Source organism: Carassius auratus, chromosome 39 (genome assembly GCF_003368295.1).
Source record: "Carassius auratus strain Wakin chromosome 39, ASM336829v1, whole genome shotgun sequence".
NCBI classification, from domain to species: domain Eukaryota; kingdom Metazoa; phylum Chordata; class Actinopteri; order Cypriniformes; family Cyprinidae; genus Carassius; species Carassius auratus.
The window spans coordinates 10,087,761-10,105,516 of NC_039281.1; the positions used below are offsets into that span (position 1 = coordinate 10,087,761).

At 37.9% G+C, this 17,756-nt stretch overlaps 2 protein-coding genes across 2 annotated transcripts in view; both read right to left on the bottom strand.

The window, feature by feature from the left end:
- The window catches only part of LOC113058065 (WD repeat-containing protein 1-like), a 282,582-nt gene that overhangs the window by 58,080 nt on the left and 206,746 nt on the right, over positions 1-17,756 (bottom strand). The window lies entirely within an intron of this gene.
- On the bottom strand, positions 7,312-17,183 carry LOC113058059 (FACT complex subunit SSRP1-like). Its single transcript, XM_026225728.1, has 18 exons — positions 17,027-17,183; positions 16,353-16,408; positions 16,060-16,245; positions 15,023-15,128; positions 14,337-14,530; positions 14,163-14,263; positions 13,385-13,514; positions 12,340-12,443; positions 12,130-12,258; positions 11,208-11,429; positions 11,057-11,129; positions 10,810-10,939; positions 9,585-9,630; positions 9,368-9,503; positions 9,120-9,287; positions 8,811-8,911; positions 7,865-8,027; positions 7,312-7,776 (listed from the first exon to the last, which is right to left on the bottom strand). The coding sequence occupies exons 2-18, from the start codon at positions 16,404-16,406 to the stop codon at positions 7,714-7,716; spliced, it is 2,106 nt and encodes a 701-aa protein (XP_026081513.1). The 5' UTR covers positions 16,407-16,408; positions 17,027-17,183; the 3' UTR covers positions 7,312-7,713.

The following is a 17,756-nucleotide window of genomic DNA, read 5'->3' on the forward strand; positions in this document are numbered from 1 at the left end:
TGTAGTGACTTCACCACCACTTCAGGGGCAAATATAGCAATTACTTGGAAAAACCTTATCTAAGTTCTCACCTTGCCCACTGATCTATATTCATCTATATATACACCAGTGACTTTGCCATCATGATGTCATCTAGTGACACTTACCTACCAGTTTTAGCTACTTTCAACTTAAAGCAGTTTGCAACACTGCTGGCAACCGCACTCATGAAAGCTTGTGTAGTAGAGGCATTTTAGATGAAAATAGAAAGGTTTTTGGTAATGTGTTTGAATACATTTTAGTCTCGTCTTATTTCGTCAAAGAAATTGATAAAGTCTTAGTTATGGTTTATTCACCTTAATGTCGTCTTGTCATCGTCGCGTCATGGAAAAAACGCTTGTAAATGAACATTTTTCGACCTTCGTTAATGAAATTGACAATAATTTGAGTTAAGACACCCCAGGACAATAGGGTAAAAAACTTAAAATATGTAAGGACTGCAAACATTTTATTGTATCAAGCATTTTGAAATGTTATGATGCATTATCTAAATAAATATGCACTCATGCATTCTTTTTAGGAATAATTTAGTCTATAAATCAGTGTGAATGACGTATGAACAACTCCCTCAGTAAAAGCCTTTCTAACTCAGAGAACAATAAAACTGTTAAGTTTGGTGAATGTAAGTACTGCTGAAGTGGAGAGAAAAAACTTTAAAGGTATGTGTTGTAATGAAAAACTACAGGTTCAAATATATAAACTCCAATAAAGTAAACACTTAAATATATATTTTGGATGTTTTTTCACTAGTCTGAAATCTATCCAAATAGCTCCCAATCTCAAAACTTACTTGTGGTGTCTTGCCTTAAGAGATTATTTATTTGCAATTATTTTATTTCCAACAAGACAAACATGGACGGTTTACTTTGCACATAGTTATATTTAAATGTTAGATGTTTCCATGACTTGTGATAATCTGAAAATCCCCTGATATTTTCAGCTTTTCCACTACATTTATGTTCTCAGTTCTTTGTTAGTAAAGGTTTGCGCAGTTTGATCAGTCCACAAATGAAAAATAAGAGGATTCTTTGCTTTTTCTCAGTAAAAAGGGCACTTACTGTATACACGTGACCAAATATAATAGAAAATAAAAGGCCATATGTGCAGAGAATATTTTTGAAGTTTTGGCTGTGAAAAGGAAGGGCAGCAGTTGTGATCTCAGTTCCTGTTTTATAATCTGCCACCATCCAGAACAGGTGCTAATATTAACTTGATTGGTGCTCTACAGACTGATGGAGAAAACTGTGGTAAACCACTTTCATATTCCTCTCACACTTTTGGTTCCTCTTGAGATGTTCTGTTTTTCTGTGCTAAACCACATGTGTGAAAAAACACAACCTCATATAGCACGGTGTGATAATTTAAATCTTCCCAGGGAGTTATAAAAAATGCATTGGCACTTAAAGTGTTATTTTAAATAGTGATTGCATAACATCAGAAATTTAGAAAGTTGCTCCACCCCTGCTGGAGCTTTTCTTAGATCAACTTCACTTTTCTGAGACTTTTTTTGCAATGACCTTTACAGAGCTAAATCAGGCATTTAGCAAGGGAATTCGGCGTCTGAATATGTTTGAGACAGATTCATATTATTACTTCTGTTCTTTCACCTTTCGTCTTAATGTTGTGGCACAACAGACTGACCTCAGTGTCATCAGCGTCAGCAGCTCTTGCTATTTCATGCCTGCAATCAATGAGGATTATTCATTTTAACTGAAATAAAACAAAATATTACAAACTTAAACTTATTTTATTTCAGCTAGTTGCCAAATCAACTTCTCATTTCCATTTAGTTTAACTAAAACTGAAAATTAATAAAAAGTAGACATAATTAAAAATTGTCTACTAAACCGTCTAATTTCTTTTTTGTAAAATAGTAAAAATTGATGAGAAATGCACAACACAATTACTAACTGAAATTAAAATGTAATTAATAATTAATAAATAAAATAATTTCAAACATTCTGAATAAAATAAAAAATGTTTTATTTCAGCTAGCTGCTGGGGTAAAATGTAACTTTTTCATTTGCTTTAACGTGTACTAAAATAGCTAAAATGGAAATAAAAATAATAAATATAAAAAATGACAAAAAAAAAAGCATGAGAACTAATTTAAAATAAAATGAATGCTAAATGAACCCCTGAATGCGGTTTTCATAGACTGAAACTCTTTCTCAATAGTTTTCTTCCCTTTTCTTCAGCAGCTTCAGCTGACGCAAGAAACACGCACGAACACACAAACACACACGAAAACACAAACACACATACAGAGATAAGATCGTCCCCTTATCAGTGCGCTCTGGTCCTCCCACACAGCCTCAGCTACTATTAGCTCTTAATCTACAGATTGAAATGTTTTCCATGAACTTGTTAAATGTTTCAAATCTATCTTACCATCCATATCCTCAACCAAATGTCTGTCAACTTGTGTCTGTGAAATTCAGAACTGCATGAATGTGATGCAACAAGGAAGGAGTGCATTTGTGGGTCGAGTAACACACGATTATTGACATCTCATCTGAGTCAATTCTATTTGATTCGTTTGAATTTTGAGACTTTTATTATGCCCTTTTAGTCTTGTGCAATCCACACACATCAGCTCACAATCAACACGCAGCTGAGAATCATGGTCACTGGTCACTGATTTACTTGTCGATAGTAAGATATATTTGCAACATATTTGCAATATATATATATATATATATATATAGTCTATGCTCTCAACATGCATCGACTTGAAGGAAAAACAGTCTGTGGTGAGAATAAACCCACTGCTGACTAACAAACCTGTACTCAAAAAAACATCCGTCATGATTTCCGTGTCTTCTACCCAAATCTAAACCACAAGACCTGACACGAAATCATGATTACCCCACTGGGAAACTGACCACGAGATCAACTAGGATCTTTTATAAGAATTCTTCACATTAAACCACTGAAACAAAAATATGGGGATCAAAATGAGCTGCACTGTAAGACAAATATACAGGAAAAAGCAGCTAAAAAAAACTGTTATCATAAGGATTACGATAACAAACGATTACAAACTCTGACGATGCACATGCATCGATCTTGAAACATGACTTTTGATTTGTGAATTGCCGATCTCGGACAGTAATCGATTTAAAATGCTAAGAATCGAAATGAATCGTGATTTCTATAGTGATTCAATGCTTTTAAAATATATAGACATTCAATTACTACACGCACTAATTAATGGAGACCTTGAACATTGTTTGTGTCTCACATCTATCACGCTCCACTGTTAACGCTCGAGACTGCTTACTTACATTTTTACGTATGCAATGGCATGCCATAGCATCATTAAACTAGCATCTAACAATGGACAAAAGGTTTTTTATTTCAGATTTTTCAAACCTATGGTTCTCTAACCAGGCTGCTGTGTAATCTGCTCCCTGATTAATCATTTAAAAGAATTTAGGGGAAGCATTTAAATAATCCTGTGAAAAAACCGTTCTTGAGTCAAATCGAAAACTATATGAATTGTGAACTGAATCAAATCAAAACGCTGCCTACCCAAAGATTCACAGCCCTATACACACATTATTTAACAAACAAACAGAAATTATAATAAAAATGACAAAAATAAATAAATAAAATGAAAACTGAAAATGCATAAATAAAACCAATTCAAAATATGAATTAAACTACAATAGTATCTCAGTAATGCCTTAAAATGCAGTCTTTCACAGACTCTCTAGAGGACATTATATTTTAGGGATAAAATATATTTTAGGGATTTAAAAATATCTTAAATATGACTGATGTTGACAGAATGATCATATTTAGCATTCTCAGTAAAATATGTTAATGTTTTGTAATTATAATTTAATCTGGATAATTGTTCAATTGTTTGTCATAAAATAAGCATCTCAGAAAAATGTTAAGGGGTTTCAAATTGGACTTTTTGAAATGAAACGGTGAATAATTTTCATACACGTCTTCTATAGAGGACAAACGGCTGTTAATCAGGCATTTTGGGGAAATACAAGAAATTATAGATCATTATTCATATGAGATATTCTTACGCCAAGCTATTACTCTTATTATACTGCTTTTTCACTTTGTTTTGCCACAAGAACACATTATTATGTAAATTAGATACAATCTATAGATGCATTGTATGGAATGGGAAAACCAATTTATGGACATTTTACACATATATTCTATAAAGCACACAATAGCATCAAATACCAAATCATCTTGTTTTATCTTAACAGGTGAGAATCATCTTTGTACAAAGTTTGGCTAAAGAATTGTTTATTTTTGCCTATATATGTGCCTTTTCATGTGTATTTATTCTAAATAACTTAATCCTGGCATCATCATTAGTATTTCATAAACTATTAATGTTAGCATGTAAATCATGTTTTATGGTAATTTAAAAGATTTATACTTCACCATAAACATTGCCCCACCTGGCTTATACGGTATTAACTGTATTAAAATTAATAACATGTATCTTTTAAATGCTATATTGTTACTAAAATCCCACTTTTTTTTCTCCCTTTACATTTCAGTCTATGATGTTTTATATCCTTCTATATTCACTTTAAAATGGTTATGTTTGGGTTTGGTGATTTCATTAAACACTTCAAATATCTATAAAAAAAATAAAGAGAGTAAAATCCAAGTCCTCATTAGATATATTGTCCTTTAATTTATAAATCCTAAATATCTCTTTAATTACGCTTAAGTTCTCTATTCACATAATGTTCTAAGGATGCAATAATGCATTAATCATGCAAACATACTATTCTTCAAGTCTTTTAAATTGGTACTAGTACCTAAAAAAGCACTAGTAAGTAATATTACCTAACGGAGTAGATACACGATACTAGCGTGTTTTAAAGGTGCCATATGCAGAAATTGAGGTAAAAATATCCATAACATGACCTACACGCATCAAAAGAATGAGAAGAAATAAGGGCGATGATGTCATTAAAAAAATGTCAAGTTATAGTGCTGCAGAGATATCAACCTTAATTAGCATTAGCATTACTAGCCCCGGCCCGACAGGTGTTGTAATACCAGTTTCGGCCATGGGAGGCGGTATGCGGGGCAACATATCCACCAGCCAACCTGCAATACACGAATAACTCGCACGGCTTGTGGGCGTGTACTTGAACCTGATGTCAATCGTGTGGAAAGTACAGCACACTACTTTCAGTTCAGGGAAAAGAGCGGAAGGATAGCTGAAGCCCTTGGCAAGAGACCAACACCCGCTACAGGGAAACAACTGCGCTCGGAATCACAAATCAAATCCGATAAGAATACCAGAGTAAACATCGGCATTGCTTTTAATCGCTGGAGACAACTGATGGACCTGAAAGAAATGAGGTTCGACTCCGAACTTGCAAGTTAGATGCTGTTAGTATTTCGCTAGAAGTTTGTTTTATATGTTTGTGTATTTGTTTTCGGGAAGTTATAACATAGAAATGTATCGAAGGCTGTTCGATAAACATGCTAATGTTAGCGATGGCTAACCGTAGCTGCGTTTGATAATTAGCTAGCTATAACTTAACGTTACTCATTTTATTATATAGGGCTGTGCATGTCTTTACTCATGTACATCTCATCAGTAAAGACGCTCCTGTAATTAGGAGTATATCTCCACCACGTGTGTTCAGATCAGGATTGCCAGGTTTTCACAACAAATCCTGCCCAGTTTCTTCTCAAAACTAGCCCAATCTCGCTTCCAGAAGGTTCCCCGGTAAAACATTGCTTCCCGGGGTTAAAATATAGGTTTTTTTAGCAGGGTTGCCTTGGTATAATTCGCATTTTAAGGGCTAAATATCACTGTGACCAGCGGACATGAAAAACAACCACCACAGACTTGGCAACACTGGTTGGCATTTACTACACAGAGCCGTAATTCACTGACAATCTACGCAACATCGATGTTAAAATCGCAGGCGATTCTTTGTCGATTTTGAAAGCGATTTTGTGTTAGTTGTCGGTAGACTAAGGCTCTGTGCAGTAACTGCCGCTCCACCTGAACCAGTGTTGCCAAGTCTGCGGTTGTTTTTCATGTCCGCGGTTTGAAGCAATCCCAATACCAAAAACGTGATATTTAGCCCCTTAAAATGCTAATTTTACCAGGGAAACCCTTCCCAAAAATTTATATTTTAACCCCGGGAAGCAATTTTTATCAGGGAACCTCCCGAAAACGCGATTGGGCTAGTTTTGGACTAGTTTTAAGAAGCAACTGGGCAGGATTTGTTGTGAAAACCTGGCAACCCTGATCTGAACGCACATGCTGGAGATATACTTCTAATTACAGGAGCGTCTTTACTGATGAGAGGTGCATGGAAATCGCATTCGATTTTTTGCACAGCCCTATGTATCATAACTAACCTGCTCTGTCTAGTCTGTTGGTCTCCGTGTCCTCTTTGCTTCGTGGTTTTTCTGTGCGTGAAAAAATTGATGTGTGGCGTGAAAGCGTGTGAAAAGAGTCAACTGCGTGTGTCTCACGCTGAATGCTTGAGAGTTGGCACATTAGTTCTCAAGCAGAATAAAGGACAGGTTGATTATTGCTGTTTAGTGTTTGTATTAATCTATGATATAAATTAAAAGTGATACGTGGACCAAGGTGTCTGAGATTGTTCATTTTAAGTAAAGGATCCTAATATTTCGTCCACAACAAGATTTAATGAGGTTATAACTCCTTGTGGTTAGTCTGCACGAGATGAACAAGCTTGTTTGCTTTGCGGCCGCTTTAAATACAAAATAAGCATTCGATCTACGTTAGAGCGTCTGAGCGCTCACAAATCTTTCTGCAGCGTCGTGAGCAGAGCGGCAAGAGCGATTTTTGACGCTCTAGACGCCGGTGGTGTGAACGCACAGTTAGGCTTCAGCTATGGCTGTAGTGTTGTTGTGAAAGTAGGGGCGGAGCATAGAGACTATGCCGTTTCCTGTTTGTTACTCTAAAGTAGACCAATTCACTTTATTGAGGCATACTGCCCCCATCTGGTATGGAATGTGGAGTATGACTTGATTTTTTTTGCCAAACATTACAGATGGCACCTTTAAAGACTAAATGTGAAAACAGCTTGCCATACAATTTCACATCTCTGATTGAACAGCTTTAACAGATTCACCATTCACTTCTGTTCTGAGAATGAAGCTAAACTTAACTTGTGACATCATCACTTCCTCACCGATTGCTGTCTTCTAACACACTTAATCATCTAAACACACTCATGTATCGTCGGTCAGGACGTCACATGACCATCACACACACAAACACAGGCACTGAATCACTCACTGACCTTTTATTGCAAAACAGTGAACATTTTGATCGTTTAAAGTACAAAACATGTCATCTACTGAAAATAAGCAAACATTTACTGAAGTGCAGTTTTACCATTTTGAAAAAAATAAACAAAGAGGCAAAAAATTGAAAATAAAAAGAGGGCAAAACCCTCTACAGGTAGTTCTATCTACACTTCCCTGAATTATGTCCATCTACCAAAAAATAAAAATATAATAACAGTTCTGAGAGCTTCACAGATGATGGATTGAAGAATGTGATATTTCCAGGTTCTCCGTCTGAGTGCTTGCAGGCACTGAAGTAGAAAGTCTTGGTCCGAGTACTCTTCAGTTATTCCTGGTGAACCCTGAGATGTGGAAATGTCTCTGAGCGGTCCGTGATCTTCAGTCGGACCCGGACTCCTCTGAGCTGGCGGGTGTGTCCTCATCCTCCTCATCCTCAGAGGCCTGTGACAGATGAAGCAGGTTAATGATGCACACACACATCACTGTGATGAAGCCCAGAACACACACACACACACACACAGTCACACACCTTGCGTTTGCTGCCTCTGTCCCGATCAGATTCAGACGAGCTCTCCTCGCTCGAGATGAACTCTTTACTCTTAAAGCTCTCGTTTACAGGTTCCTTCTTCTTCTCCTTTTCTCCTCCACTCTTCTTCTTGGCCTCCACCTTTCCTCCTTTCTTTTTCTTTTCTCTGAAAGCACAAGCAATGAATGTCGACATAAAGCTGCAGGTGAGAAACATCGTAACGTACACTAACGTTCAAAAGTTTGAGGTCAGTGATTTAAAAATATATATATATATTTAGCAGTAAGTGACAGTAAGTGACACTGGAGACTGGAGGAATGATGCTGAAAATACAGCTGTGCATAACAGAAATAAATTACACTTTAAAATATATTCATATGTAAAACAGTTGTTTTAAATATTAATAATATTTCCAAATTGTTAAGCTGCCCCAAACCTTTTAACAATATTGTAGGATTAATCAGGTGATTATTTCTTTGATGTATCGCTTGCTTTTAAGCAACGTGCAAATGTTAATTTTATATAAAAGTACAGTGAACAAAAAAGCTTTAAAATGTAAAGCGGTTCTCATATAACGTGTGTGCGCATGTGCATGTGTGTGCGTGTGTGTGCGTGCATCCGTGCGTGCATGTGTGTGTGGGCATGTTTTTGTGTCATATCAGGACACAACTCTGTATAATGACATGGGTATGACACAGGTATTACAAGGAGAGGGTGACTTATGAGGACATAACCCATGTCCCCATTTTTCAAAACACTTATAAATCATACAGAATGAGTTTTTTTGAGAAAGTTAAAATGCACAAAGTTTCCTGTGAGGGTTAGGGTTAGGTGTAGGGTTGGTGAAGGGACATAGAATATACAGTTTCTACAGAATAAAAACCATTACACCTATGGGATGAACACACTTTACACAAAAACAAACGTGTGTGTGTGTGTGTGTGCTCACTTGGTAACAGACGCTGCTGTCGCTCCTCCTCCACTCTCTCTGTACTCCTTCATGGCTTTCTCATATTGTTTCTTGGCCTCTTCTGCTTTTCGGTCCCATTCCTGAGAAACACACAGACACTGAGCTGAACGCACTGCTGAATCAAATCAACCAGTCACAGCGCAGCACAATAAAACCAGCCACAGACTGATAATTCAGTAAGTGGCTAATAAAAGTCTTCAGTGCTGCGGTGCACACAATGTGACAATAGCCAGAGAAACACACAGTGTGTTTTTGAAGAAGAGTTAACGGAGGCTGATCTTAATTCACCTCTTTGCGGTCTTTGCTCAGCTGCTTCCACATCTCTCCAGCCTTCTTGGAGATTTCGGTGACAGATATCCCAGGATTCTCGCTCTTGATTCGCTCTCGGTTGCCGTTCAGCCACAGCATGTAAGCGCTCATCGGTCTCTTCGGGGCCCCGGGGTCCTTCACCTTCTTCTGTTGGCCACAGAGAGACGAGGAGAGGGTTAACAAAGCTGTCGTTCATGAGATACTGAGATGCATGAGATGTGTCCGACCTCCTTCCGTGGTTTCCTCTCTTTCTTCTCCTTCACCACTTTCTTGGGCTTCTTTTCAGGCTTCTTCTTCTTGGCTTCATCCTCGCTGTCTGCGTCGTCCGCCTCGCTGTCGCTCACTGAAGCGTTGCTATCATACCTGAGGACACAACCTCATATCATCAGAGACACTCACACATATACAGAGCAAGGGAAAGAAAGAAAGGTTTCAGTCTCTTACTCTTCAGGGACGTCCTCATCCTCTTCTCCAGGGTTGAAAGACTCGTCTACAGGAAGATAACGGATATTATCTACAGAGCTGAGATTTCACTTTAAAGCATTAGAGACTCAAGCTGCATGTCTTTAGCTTTCTTAATAGTTTTTAATGATCAGCACATATAAAGCCAGATTCAATCAATGTTTGTAGAAAAAGCAGGATTGCATCACGATGCAATGATTTCACACTGATTTCATGATGATTTTCTCTTTTTTGAATGCAGCAAATTTCTTCGTGAAATTGAAATAAGTCAAATTACTTGAAAATCCCAAAAAATATCAAAATCAAATAAGTAAATAATGTAAATAAAGGCTTGGCTTGTGCGCTTTACATTTAAAATGAGATTCAACCACTACAGTTTAATCCCAAAAGAGATGCTATAAAAACACTGACAAACAAGAATAAGATATTTTAGATGTTTTTTACAGCAAAATAGTACTATCATAAGAAATATAAACAAACAAATAATCTTCTTTATATATTTGTTTGAATTTAGTGAAATAACAGCAAAACAAAATATGTTTTCGAGATTAGGCACCTGCTGAAATTCTTATTATTTTTAGTTGTGATGATTAATTTTATTGTTAGAGTGCTATAAACCATATTTGAAAATCACATTTTCACCATATAACGAAAAACACATTAATAAAAAAAAACCTCAATATTTAATTTAACATGCAGCATTTTGTGAAAGGTTAAGCCCCTCCTTAAAGGGCTCACGAGCCAAGAAATCAAATATGTGGGCGGAGCTAAATAGGCAGTGATGTACAAGTTTGGAATGTCACATTATGACATCACAGTGTAACAAAACCCCACCTCTGCAGAAGATCATCAACACCTACTTCTACATCACTGCCGCTTTAGCTCCGCCCACTGATTCACACATGGGTCAACACATAAGAATGAATAAACATGTTTTTACCACTACTGCATAGTCTGTACCAGACTGCTTGATATATACGGAATATCTACACATTTTTAATCCAAACGACCCATTATTTTCAGAATAAGTATCTTTTTAATATGCAAAACTGTTAGCCAATCACAGCAGCGGATGTTTACTAGAGTCTTAAATGCGCTGCATCTATAAAAACAGATTTTTCTGTAGAGAGTTTTAAAAACTTTTTATTATTTTCCTAACTAATAAAAGCAAGAAGAGCCCTGTATATTTTGTGTGGTGTGTCAGTACCGCTGTCTCCCTCGGATTCGTCGCTGCCGTCTCCCTCCTCCCGGATCTTGCCCTCTTCTTTCATCCGCTCCAGGTAAGCATCATGCTGGTCTTCATCAGAGTCGCTGTAGCCGTCGGCTCCTTTCATGCCCTAGCACACACAAGCAGCTCGATTAATAATGTCCACGTAACACATGTGCATTTGGGAGAGAGAAAGATAAAACCTCACTTCTAACCATAATTAATTCTAATAATGCATTTGAATTACCTCTTTGATTCCTCTGTTCTTGATGTTCAGCTTCTTGGCGTTGACAAAGTCAAAGAGTTTCCCGTATTCTTCCCTACACGAGACAGAAGAGAGATGTTCTCCGTTATATCTGAGACTGGTCAGGTGAAGGACGCTGCGGTCTGTGGTTTACCTCTCGATGTTGCTGAAGGTGTACTGGTTGTTCTGCTTGGTCTCGATCTCGAAGTCGAAGGAGCGTGTGGTGGTGGTTCCTCTGGCGAAGTTAACGCAGGAGATCTCCTCGAAGCGCAGGTGAACCGGAGGCTTGTGCACGTAGATGAAGCCTCGCTCCAGAGGATACAGCAGCCCCGAGCTCGCCTTGTACGCACACGTTATACACTGAGAGCCCGAGTGACTGCACGCACACACACACACACACACACACAGAGAGACACACACACACACACACACACAGACAGAGACAGAGACACACACACACAGACAGAGACAGAGACACACAGACACATACACACGAGGAAAACCTTCAAAACCAGCTCAACTTGATTATAAACATCAGAACTAGCGGTGGGAATTATGAGCAATTTATAACCACAGTATTTTTTATAAATAGGAGTATGCAATATTTACCTAAACAAAAAAAAAATTACATTTGGGACACAATATTGTCTTTTTTTCTGTTTCGTCAATGAAAATATCTCCAATCAAAGTTGAAGCGGATCATTTGTGCATCTCAGAGCAACACTGCAGTGATTCGTTCCTGAATCTTTTTTTCAATGTATCATTTGATTCAATAATCCATTCGTAAAGACAGACACTAGCCACATTTCTAAATGAATCATCTGCTTTGAACGAATCTTTTGATTCAATGATTCAATAATCCATTTGTAAAGACACCCACTTGCTTAGTCTCTAAATGATTCATCCGGTTTCAACGAATCTTTTAAATGAATGATTCCAATGAATCACTCATTAAGATCAGGACTTGCTGCCACCTGCTGGCTGTTTGTGTCACATTTATTTATCCATAAACTAGTCAATGCAGTACAGTACAGAGTTTAATCTCTATACAGAGGGCATCTGTGTGTGTGTTTTACCCCTGGAAGTTTCCGGGCACCGTGATCTTCCTGTTGACCAGAGCCTTCATGACCCTGCTGACGATCTCGAAGAGCGACCCGGACATGTTCTTACTGAGCTTGCCTTCATATCGCTTCTCCACCTCGTCCCTAGAGAGACAGACACAGATCCAGATCAGACACAGATCGCCGGTGGACCTCGGAGAGACAGAGGAAGCCCAGCGTACTCACTCGCTCATGTTCAGAGACAGACTCAGCTCTTCATCTTTAGAGAAGAGGAGGATGAGGAAGTGATAACGCGTCTGACCCTGTTTAATGGGCGGATCCAGACTGATCTGGAAACAGAAGCATCAAGACTGGGTCAAGAGTCAAAGATAAACCTTGAAGCAGCGTCTGTAGAGATTTACTGATGGATAGATCCTATGATTCTGCATTTATCCAGCAGGTGGCAGCAGCACCTATGCATTATTTAGCACAGGACACATAATAGGGATGTCTACATGCACTAAAGTTATCAAAACAAAACAATCAGAGTCTGTGTTTTGGGATTTCTTTCAGATAATTACACTATATTTTGCAGAGTTTGTTTTTGTGCTGGTATGGATAAATGACATTAAACCACCAGCAGGTGGCAGCAAGTCCCTTAATTAATTGAATCATTTCAAACTATTCCTTTAAAACAACAGAGTCATTTACAAATAAAGCAACTGACCATCCTTATGAGTGATTCATTAAATCACTGACTCGTTCAAAAACAGATTCATTCAGAAATGAAACATTTAAGTTTTGCTTAAAGACACAAATATTCTGATCAGAACTATTTTGTTGAAAAAAACTGAAAATTAAAGACAATATTGTGTATAAAATGTAACTCACTCGATATTAACTGCTAAATTAAAACTATAGATTACTGTATAAAATCACAATAATTAAATTGCACTCTTTCTTTGTGTGATTTTACATAACTATATAATAATACATTTTATATAATTAAAAAAAGCCCATACAGGGATTTTTTTGAGGGGATATTTTAAATGCATTCTAATAGAGTTCATCACACAGTCAATGCTTTTAGACTCTCAAGATGTGTTTTTTTGTAAAGTGATCAAGTAATGTCAGATTGCATATCATTAACACAATCATTATGATATGACTTTTCACTGATTAAATGAGTTTAGATGAAGTTTCCAGCCTGACCGAGCCACAGATCCAGTGGTAAATGTATTACTGGAGTGCGTCAGGTTTAGTTTGATGGAGTGAATCACACAGAGCTCACCACGAAGAACATCTGCCTCTGGTCCTTGTGCGGCAGCAGGAAGAGCCGAAGCACGGTGGTGTAAGGGATCTTATAGTCAAACGTCTTCCCGTGCAGGTGGAGGAAGGTGGGGTAGATACGGATATCATACCTGAAACACACACACTATCAAGATGTATGCTGTGTCTCAAAGCTTTCGTATTCATATTAGAAATAAACATACGGTTTCTGATTTATTTGGCTCCACAGTGAAAATGACGCTCGCATGCTCTGATAACAACAGCTTTGTAGAATTAGACATTATCTGATTTAGTCAGAAATTGCACAGAACACAAATATTATACTGATATTTAATATTCTTGTTAATTTTATTGTTACGCTTTCAATAAAAGTGTGGTTATTTTATTGGCTTGTGTTTTTAAATTCAGTATCACTGAAAGTAGTGTTAAATTTAAAAGTCCTACAAAGTCGATTTATATTGTTTAAGAAAATAAATGATTTCAAAGCATTTTCGTTGCATCCCTGATCACAATACAGTGCATCACTCAGGACATACACTAGAGGGCGCTTCATTACTGCAACCGAGTTCAATACAAATGCTTTTTATTCTAGAGTGACTATTGTATCTGAAAATAAACAGCATTGAATATAATAGTTTTTTGTGTATTGATTTTAACTTCTGATATTACAGTAGGGCTGGGTTTTGCATATATTTCACAATTCGATTCGATTTTGGTGAACTAGCTCTAACGAATCAACCACACTGGCTGAAGATGTGTATTCTTGTACGAAGACTGACCTTCCTCTCGGCGTCAGACACTGAAGCTCTTTAAAGATGCACACAGCGTCTCCGGTGGCCTGGATGACATCTGCCTTCGAGAGAACATTCTGAGCAAACGCCTGCAGAGAGAGACTTCTTCATTATCATCATCATCAGAACCAGCAGCAGCAGCACACACACACACACACACACCTCCACAGGGTCTGATCCGTCGTCTCCGGTGTTGGGAGGCACATAGAAGCGGACCTCCATGAGGGACACCTCTGCGTCGTCGTTCTGATGAAACTCCACCGTCACCTCGTTCTTTCCCGTTGCACACTGGGATACGCTGGCCAGCGGGATCTCGAAGACAGGACTTTCGTTCACATCAAACGACAGCAGAGACCCTGAACACACACAGAAACACCACTGAAACATCTCCTCACGGTCACACACTCATTCTGAAGAAAAACTATTACTACAGTATTACTACAGGTTCATACAGCTGTTCTCTGTGTGAATATCTGTTCACATTTTTTATCTGTATGCATTTTTTCACTTTTGTTTAATGATCCCTAAACTTTTTTATTATTATTATTATTATTAAATGCATGAGGTTAATTTAGAAATAAGTTTTTTTTTTTATGCAATGAACTACAGAAGAGTTGCATAAAGAAATATACAAGTGTTTTATTTCTGTGTCAGTCAATATTGGTAATATCTGTCTGTAAAAACACTAATTAAATAACATGGTTAAATGTAACCTTCAGCAAATCTCAAACTTAATATATATTTATATTAAGTGCATTATAAAATTGACTTGCAGCATTTAAAACGATCGTCTATCAGCCGTAATAACTGGATGTGTATGGGACAGGACTTTAATATCGTGTGTGTACCTGAGAATTTGGCAGTGCCCCAGTTCCAGCCCTTCACACACATGTCCTTCTCCGCCAACTCAACCTTGTAGTTCGCTTTAAAAAACGCCGAGATCTTCTCGAAATCCTGAGAGCGAGAGACAGAAGAGATAAACAGAATGAATGCCTCACTTCCCCTGACTCTCTCTCTCTCCTGCAGTCGTGGGGTCATTAATAAAGAGAGTTGGCAGCGGCGCTCGGCCTTCTGGGACGGCGGAGGTGTGTGTAATCCGGCCGGAGCGCACTCAATCAGTCTGTTTATTTATCCAGCGCTGCGCAATCACTTCCACATGTCACTCCAGCAGGTGTGTGTGTGTGTGTGTGTGTGTGTGTGTGTGTGTGCTAACGAGCTTGGCACTGGACAGCGAGTCCCTCACGATCACATTAACATCACACAGACGGCTCGCAACCGTCCTCAAAACATGGCTTTTTTCCCTGATGTGAGGACGGAATAATGATGTTACATGCTCCAGATTCTTCCAGAGATACGCTACACTGCTTAACCATAAACACCAAACACAATGACATCACACACACACAGCAAATCCATTATTAGAGGCCAGTGATTAAGCCCTGGAGAAAAGCATTCCTGAAACCTCTTGATCTCACACACACACACACACACACACACACTGCACTTCCTCTGACACAGGGAAATAAAATAAAACACTTAAGCAGAAGCAGAAAGGAAGCATTACATTGAGGGCTGGGCGATAAACACCATCAGGTCGAGATCGCAATAAAAAGTCAATAACGATGAGCTACTAGATACACAGCCCTTCAAAATAAAAGTCTGGTTTGACTTGAAGAAATTATAACAGAAACATATTGCTATTGTAAAATAAAATAAAATTAATTAGTATTTTTAAGGAATATCTTTTCATTCATTTAGTCAACTCTTTCCTTCTCTATTAACGCTACAAGAATAACGCGATGAATATCGATCTCAGTATTTTTGGCCATATCGCCCAGGCCTAACATCATTTATGGATCCGCAGCCGTGATGTCTCAGTTCTCACGGTGTCTCTGAAGCCGTCGTATCTGTAGATGTGTCCGGCGCTGGTGGCCAGTTTGATCCCGTGACCGAGACAGACGCGACGCCACTGAGCCGCAGACAGCTCCGGAGCCGAGATACTGTCCACCTTCCCCGTTTTATGGCTTTTATAGACCACCGACTGCTTGCTGAACCTCAGACGGCCGTCATTCTGACAACAAACATGAACAGCAAAGAGAGGAGAGCATTTACCGGCCATGTACCACTCCACAGCATCCACTATATGCAGAAAAACCCTGAAATATCAGCATCACTTACCCATGATCCCTTTAGCTCCGTTTGAATGTTATTAAACTCCAGAGTGTCTCCCATCTCTGTGAACAAACAAAAATATAAATACACAGCCATGAAATAAAATTTAATTCATCCGCAGACGACATTAAATCATTTATATTAGTCTTTTCCTCGCTTTGAAGACTTCAAATCACTTCTATGTACTCATCTCCAGGGTTGCCAGGTCTGCGGTTTTCCAGCGGAATTGAGTTACGTCAACACTACTTCAAAAACGTAATATTTAGACCACATTAGAATGCGAATTTAACCAGGGGAACTTCTAATAAAACGTCTATTTTACCCGCCAGATCTATAGTTGTGAAAGTGGAACCGCATATTAGTTTTGCTTAAGAATTTGTGCGGGATTCATTGTACGAATCTGGCAACCCTTTACAGTCTTTACAGCTGTAAGTTACTCGTGTCCATCTGGATGCTATTACTGTAGAACAGCGGCTGTGAGCGTCTTAACTCACACAGACAGCATTTTATTTATCACTGGCTGTAAATATCGCATTAAACAGTATGTTTAGGGCTAGAAATGCTAAGTCGGAGACCTGGCAGCTGTTCGCACACATGTGGAGCGGACGCGATTCACTCAACCGGCTTCACTTCACTTCAGCTGTAAACAATACACACTTTCGCGGCTCGCACGCACTTACTGAATGAAGAAGGACTTTGTGAATGTATAGTTGTGTTTCCCGGAGGCGAAGATATCTGATGTGAACACACACCGATAACTGCAGCGATCAGGCTCTTCTATTCTCCGGTTTCCCGCGTCAAACCTCCGGCTTCTGAAAACAGTGAACCGGAAGAAGTGTTGAAGGGTCACGCGTTTCCATAGCACCGCACCGTTATTCTTCATATATAGTTCATTGGCTTTAATTATTATTAAAGCATTCTATATTACTTTAACTAAAAAAAAACAACAACATTTAATCACAACGTTTATTATATATATATATATATATATATATATATATATATATATATATATATATATATATATATATATATATATATATATATATATATATATATATATATAATTATTATTATTATTATTAACCTAACTTAGATCTAACTTAGATTCTGCTTTTAGTAAAACTATATATAAATGTATAGGATGTTATTGATTCCAGATTACATGACGAAAACTAACATTTTAGGTAATAAAATCAGATACTTTTGATCACAGTCGTTTATCCCACTGATTTGAAAAAGATAAAGAAAAGATCTTGTAATATATTGATAAAAAACACAGAGGAAGAAAATATATTTCATTCTCTGTTATTAGCTTAAAGTGAATTAAATATTAAATCAAGGTTTCCCAAACTGGGGTTCATAAAGGAACTGCAATGAAAAGCTAATAATGAATTAAATACAACCAAT